We start from the raw sequence: 7,203 nt of genomic DNA, 5'->3' as shown, positions 1-7,203 counted from the left end.
GCCCCCCCCCCCCCCCCGCGGGGTGGTTTTGTAGGGGGGGGGGGGGGGGGTCCCCCCACAGCTGATCCCACTGATTGTGAGATGGCCGATCACTGCAGCTGTTTCCAGCACTCCACTCCCCAGCCAGCACTTGCAGGGGAGGCTTCAGCACTCCTGCCTACACCCCCCCCGACCGCCCATCACCTAAGCAGCAGGCACAGCCAGTCAGGGGGTGTACCAGCACTCCAGGGGATGCACATGCACCCTCTATGCATCACCACTGGCCCTGATAATCCAAGCAACTCCCCTAGCAATCCTGGATTTTTCTTTACATATTTTTCCCATGACTTTGTCCAGTCTAGTTTTAAGTGTTTTAAACAATGAGGAAATACACATGCATGTATCTTAGAACTACAAAATAAAAACCTTAATGCTTAGTTTTTAAAGTGAAAAGAAACGAAAGATAAAGGGGCACCAGCAAGTGCTACAGGTCATGGGGCCTGCATGCATCGGGGGCTACACTAGCATGAGTAATGGGCCCTGGGTCACATACCCCCACCCACTGCATATGTAGGCAGCCCCCCACGCCAATCCCTTCCCAGCTCTATACACGTGGCAGCCCCATCCTCAGCTCTCCCACCCTCAGCTCTCTTGATGCTCTGTGCCACACTGTATGCTTCCTTGGCACCATAGATTGTACCATCCATGGTCAGGAGCAGGAAATGAAAGCTGAGGGAGGGGAAATCTAGAGACCCTAGACTGTGGCAAGTGCTAGAGCCAGAGTAGAAGCAGTGGCTGGATAGGAGCTCAGGGGCTGCATGTTAATCCCTCATGGGCCGAATGCATTCCATAGGCTGCCAGTTGGATAACGCTATATTACAGGAAAACATCCTAGCTTGTCAGCGCAGTACTTTTCAGAGATCCTACAGTGATTCTTATATGGTGGTACACTAGCAACTACTTACTGCAGAAGTCCAGTCCTTTAAGGAACACGGTGGACTCTCAGAATCCATTGCAACCTGAAAGAATAGAACAAAATACACTACTTTCACAACAGAGGATATTATCATAATATCCTGTGGGTTACACGTGACTTCTATAGTGAAAAACTAAAAGCTTTGGCCATCCAAGGACTTGCGTGTGTGCATACTTCTCTCCAGAACTGGGGCTGACAGAAACTAAACTAAACTGACACAGCCTTCAGGAAATTAATCGACTCAAACCACAAGCTAACTTATTTGAGGCTCACATTTTAAACTGGCTCCACTACAGACCTAGAGACTGTATGGGTGCCTATATGCGAGCAGTGAGGCTGCTCCAATGTGCTGCAATTACTGGGCATCAGTCCATGCTCGATTAATGAAGTCTGCTGGAGTGTGGCAATTAGCACATGCCAGCAGACTCCAGCATCTTGTATATCAGCATCCCTGCACTTAAAAATGGTGGCGGGGCATTTTAACTAAAGTGTTGCTAAATAAGCTTTCATTAAAGTGACCCTGCTGGCATTTGGGGGATGCTGACACGCTAGACCAGAGGTGGGCAAAATGCGTTCCACCAGGCCATTCTATCCAGCCCGCAGCGCCCCTAAAAAATTTAGAAAATTAATGTTTATCTGTCCTGGGCTGCCAGTCATGCAGCCCTCAATGGCTTGCCAAAACTCAGTAAGCAGCCCTCCACCTGAAAGAATTGCCCACCCCGCACTAGACGCTACAGGTGCTTTAATTAGAGCAGTTCTCGGAGCTACTCTAATTAAAGTGCTCCCCTCCCCCCCTTCCTGTAGCACGTGTATAAACGCCACACATTTCAGGCCGCAGAGTTAAACGTGGCTATTTGTGTCAGCGGCCACATCGCTCGGGTGTGCTGTTGCCTTTGGAGGAATACCTTGGCCACGCCAGCGGGGTTCTCCGGGCTTGCCATTATGGTTTGCAAAAGGACGCGACTTCTCGGTGATTATCACTAATGATCGGTAAAGTGAAGCGCTCGTCTTTGCTGTACCCACTGGGGAATAATCTTCCTGTCTGGAAATAACTGAAAGCTAGAAAACCTTCCGGGTCACATACATTCCCCCTCCCCGCTCTTCCTCAAACACAGGCCCGGGCCGCGGAGCCCCGGAAGTCGGGCCCGGCTCGAGCCCCCGCTTCAGTTCCGGTTTCGGTTCTGGCGCCACTCACGGGCTGGGAGCGGGGCCCGGCTTGGCCCGGCCCCTCAGACTCTGTCCCGGGGCAGCCTCCTACTCCACACGGGGCGGTGCCTGCTGCTCCCCCGGAGGAGGGGAAGGGTCTGCCCAGCCCCGCGCACAGCTCGGCCCAGCCCAGCCCGGCCCGGCCGCCAGGGGCGCGGAGGCCGCTGCACTGAGCGAGGGTGCCTGCCGGGCCGCGCTGACAGGGAGCGGGTAGCTGCGGTCAGGGAACGGCTGGGATTAGGGCTGGAGGCGATGTCTAGCACAAAGCGCTCCAGAAAAACACCCTCCAAGCAAGGTGCGAGTTGTCGGACACGTGAAAAGCCACTGTTGCGTGGGGTGAAGGGGAGCGCACCCCAGGCAAGGTGAAGCTCCTTGGCTTTGGCACCGAGAGTCCGCCCAGACGAGGGATCTGGACAAGGAGAAGCTGGGCGGAGGAGTCACAGATGGCAGCAGAACTTGTAGGGCCTCTTTGCAGGACCGGGCCGGTCAGTGCCGGGGCAAGGAAGTTTGGTGCCCGGGGCAAAGACTGCAGCGGCAGCCAGCCCTCGGCCTATGCACGGATCTGGGGTCATGCGACCCCTGTGCTTGCCCAGGAGTGCACACAGTGGTGGCAGCCGCCTTCCTCCCATCCCCGCACCCCCCAAATGACCCAGTCATGGCTCCGTCCCATGCCTCGCCCCAGCTGGGTAGCACCTGTTTGTGCCCCTTCATATTGGTGCCTGGGGCGGTCACCCCAGTTGCCCCCTGTTTGATATGGCAGCGTGGCCAGTGACACTCAGGCTTGAAGGTGCAAGCTGTGGAAGTGACACAAGCGTTCCTGGGCTGTGGTAAACCCCAGCATAGCAGATGGAAACTCAATGGGTGGAAAAGGAACTATGGAAGACTCATGCTGAATCACAGCTGATTTTACAATGGGCAATGACGGGACAGACCCATAGACAAATAGGGTGGAAGGGTCCTCAGGAGGTCATCTAGTCCAGCCCCTTGCTGAAGGCTGGATCATCTTCCCTGTCTAAAAAGTCTCACAGGAGCAGCTTCTAGCAAAGGAGACCAATGCCATTTAGGGCATCGGGAGCATCCTAGGAACAGGAGGAGGAACATTCTCCCACTACTCAGCCCTTTGGAAATGTTAGACAATAAAAGGAGTTGTAAGGTGGGAAGCAGTGATGCCAGCAGAAACAAAACACTTGCATAAGCAAATAGTGGGAAGGACTGGGAGATGACTACGCATTACCACAACAGAGAGGAACTAGGCCAATAGTAGGGTGACAGAGGCTGGACAGACTTGGTAGGACAGGACACTACTCTGGAGTGCAAAACACTATGTCTCATTAGTTGAGAAATGGGTTGGGAATTGTTCTCTTGTTAAGTGCCAGTAAGCCAACCCAGTAAGTTAATTTTTAAGGGGAAAAAGGACCTCAAACATTTGAGTTTTTCTTGAAGAACTAAAACAAGTAGGTTTGTTTCAAGAATACGGCACAGTGGTTGTGAGTTGTAACAGATTGTAAAGTTAGCAATATAATATTACAGTACTGCTAAATGTGTCTACCAGCACTGTCAAGAATTATTTGAAGATGATCGTTCAGTCTACCTAACAAATCTTAATGACAAAGAAATTACAGGCATGAATTTACTAGGTAAAAAGCCAATTAACAGAGCTGGACATCGATTTTCAGGGAAGAAGTAGAATGAAACTTAAACATTTAGTCCCTTATTCTGTGCAGACATTTGTTAGCATGAAACTAATTTTGCTTGGAGGTCCATGCAAGATCAGTTATAAATCATTAGTCTTCTTGCTTCAATTGGCTGGACAAGAGGAACATTCAAACACATTCTAGCTAGATACAATTCAACCTGTACTGCTGGAGTTGGGGTTCTACCATGCCATAAAAGGGAGCAGTATTTTAGTTTTCCCTCTGTTTTTGGATAAGTACATAAAAATCTGACCCAGTCTTTTTATGACCCTCTTCCTTCTGGATTTTCCTAACCTTGACAATTAATAAGGTTGCCTGCTTTTGCTTTCTAAACAAAGAGTTGGTAACTAACCGATGAGTAAAAGGGAGGGGTGTTCCGGAAGTAAAGGGGAAGTGATTATGTTATGCTCAAAGCACTTAGGTTTTAAATGTCACAGTATGGTCATGGAGAACAACTTGCCAACAACTCAGCTTGGGAACTAGCTGCTGGTCTGACAAAGCCTGAGTTTCTTAAACTACAGGGAATACTGCAGAGCTCATCTGTTTATACTAGCTTTTGGCCTCACAAGGGAATTGGAAAGCTTGTGTCTGGTTTTGGGGAGGAAAGTTTACTGGAGCCTTTAAACTGGGCTGAGTTCCTCAATCGATATTGAGTTGTCTACTTAATTTATTTGTACTGTGAAGAGTAGTGCCCATATGTGAATTGGAGAAATGGGGAACACTGTTCTGAAAAAGCGAACTGAAGGGGAACAGGGGAGATTACTTAAAATCTAACCTAGAATGTAAAGAACCTTCAAAAAATTGGAGGCTTCCCCTGACCAGCTAGGATTGACACTGACCTGGTTCTTCACAATGATGAAACTTCTTGCTGTGCATCAGAAATCAGATGAGGAAAAGACCTGCGTGCAGTCCGGATTTGACCAGAGCAGATCCAAGATACCAAAAAGCTGTGTATGTAGCAACAGAAGAGAGTTCACTATGCACATGCAGTGAGTCCTTTGTGCATGTGCTTGGTGACTGACCCCAGAGTTCTTGGCAGGAAAGGGACATGTGACCACACCACCATATCTTCTTGAATGGTGCACCCCTGCCTGTGTGCAGGGGTTCAAATTAGCCATGGCTTTTTCACTGCTTAGACAAGCCTTAAATTTAGAGCAGTCTACTTTGGGAAATAACTGCTTAAAGTAGCTTTAAGCTGTGAATTCAGAATGGATTAACTATCAAAGTAGATTCAGGTAATTCAGAACAACACTCTTGCTGTGGAAAAGGAGTATCTACAAAGATATTAATTAGGAATTTGTCTTGTACAAGAATTCTTGGTATGGGCAAGCCCTTGAAATGCTGCTCAAAAGAAGTTTAAAGGCCTCACCCACGTTCCTGCCCCTGATTTATGCCACACACAGGTTGATCACAGCTCAGGGTTTGGACAGTGGTCATTAAAGATCACATGGCAGTGTATTCTGTTAAGCCTTCTGAAGTTGGACTATATTTCAGAAAAAACTGGAGTAGAATTTAGGTGCCTGTATACAAAACTGTGATCTTGAAAACTACTTAGCTGCTGCTAGCTTTACAAGAGTATTAGCTGCTTTCCTTTAAAACAGTCAGAAAGGACAGTGTTTGAGCACTTATCTAACGTGGAGAAATCAGGTTTAATTGCCTCCTATGTCTGAGCGGATTCAAGGCTGTAGCTCCCAGCTTCCCAGAGAGCACCTTCACCATCAGGTTATAGGTTCTGAAGTAGGGGCTCTCTCCATACCTTCTTTTGAAGCTGTTGCACAGAGCAATAAGGAATTGAAGATACATGGACTCAGGCAAAGCATAAGTGTAAGTGTTACTGTAGCTTAGCGACTAACGCTCATCTGGGAAGGAAGAGACCTGGGTCATAGTTAATGGTCCAAAGACGATTCATAAACTGTCCTGTAAGCGTTACTCTCCCAAGTGAGTGCCCTAACAGCTAAGCTAGCTAATGCTTTTGATTTTTTCATGCCTCAATTAAATTCTTCTGCACAGTGGAACAGCTTCAAAAGAAGGGGTGAAGACAGCCCTGCTGGTTAGGGCACATTTTCTGGCAGATAGGGATGTGAATGTCTATGGTCTCACTGCCTGAAGTTATTATATAAGAAGTATGCTGGTTGTGCTCACCCATGCCATAAGAGAAAGTAAAGGTGCTTACCTTGAGGAGAGGTTTCTGCAGTGTGGCTCTTGAAGGGACAAATGCATCTAAGCCTTGGAAAGGGAGGTAGGATTTAAGATATATCCTTGACCTCAGTGTTTCTCCACTGATGATCTTTAGACTGCTCTTTAGTCCAAGTTGAATTTAGGTAATGTCCTTACCATGGTGGAGGTTTTGGATCTTATTCTGAGGTGGTGCATAAACTATCAAACGCAGCATAGGGATTCCAGATACTGGTGTATTACAAAAGTAGTTGCATAAATGGGTTTTCAGGAATTGAACAGGGCAGAATAGAATCACACTTGGGCACCTAAGTCCTTTTACAAGACTAATAGATGGAATAGAATCTGGTCCTTTGTCAACACTAGAATTAAATGGCCAGTTCCAGAGAGACAGAAGTGCACCTGCCCTGGAGAGTCTAGCAGCTCCGCCGCCACCACATCCCTTGACCCCACTCACTGCCACTGCCGCCTTCCTCTGCTGCTTCCTGCCCACTCGCCACCTACTTCCTTCTGCCCTCCCACCCACCACCATTTTTCTCTGCCACTGCCACCACTTCTCTGCCTGCAGGGCCAGGGTTAGGGCCATCCTGCAGGCAAGGGTAGGAGCACAACACACCTGCCCCCATGGGAGTGAGGAGGGCTCAACCCCCTGTCAGCATAGCAAGGGAAGCCTGGGGCCGGGCTGGATACAGTGAATTGGTAGGAGCCTGCCTGTGAGCAGAATGAAATCACCTGGTAAGCTGGTTCCAGCCATGGGTCATATTTTGCCTGCCCTTGGTCTAGGTGCATTTAGATGCCAAGTATCTCTGTTTTACAAGAGAAAAGTATGCTTCCAAAAAGGTTAGGATGCAAACAGCCAATACTGATTTGCATTATTTACAGATAAGACTCCGAAACGTGCCCTAACAGTGTCAGCTCCCTGAGTCTTTGTCCCAGAACATGTTACCATGTTACGAGACTGAGGTAGCAAACAGTCCTAATATGACCACTACAAAGAAAGCAATGAAGTAAAAATAAGTCAAGAGATACAGTGTTGTGACTGAGCCAGACCTTGGTTGGCTGCAAATTGGATAACTCGCTGAACAAAAAAAATGCAGTTCTCAGAGCTTATGATTTCTTAATATTATTAATTTCTAGATGGCAGAACAAATTCTAGCAGAGAGGCCAAAACTT

The 7,203-nt window shown here is 48.3% G+C and overlaps 1 protein-coding gene across 3 annotated transcripts in view; it reads right to left on the bottom strand.

Moving 5' to 3' along the window:
• The window catches only part of NMI (N-myc and STAT interactor), a 10,431-nt gene extending 8,457 nt beyond the window's left edge, over positions 1-1,974 (bottom strand). The window contains exons 1-2 of one of the 3 annotated variants that reach the window (XM_019522428.1): positions 1,861-1,974; positions 945-998 (exon numbers count right to left, since the gene is read on the bottom strand). In XM_019522428.1, the coding sequence (XP_019377973.1) occupies positions 945-998; positions 1,861-1,896 (90 nt within the window). In that variant the 5' untranslated portion in view covers positions 1,897-1,974. The remainder of the gene's footprint in view (positions 1-944; positions 999-1,860) is intronic. The other 2 variants (XM_019522429.1, XM_019522430.1) reach the window with 2 other exon arrangements.
• Positions 1,975-7,203: the final 5,229 nt, after the last annotated feature.

This window comes from Gavialis gangeticus, unplaced genomic scaffold (assembly GCF_001723915.1).
Source record: "Gavialis gangeticus isolate Ggan-Ray unplaced genomic scaffold, GavGan_comp1, whole genome shotgun sequence".
NCBI lineage: Eukaryota > Metazoa > Chordata > Crocodylia > Gavialidae > Gavialis > Gavialis gangeticus.
The sequence above is the reverse complement of the archived record's forward strand: the minus strand, read 5'-3'. Positions and strand labels throughout refer to the sequence as shown.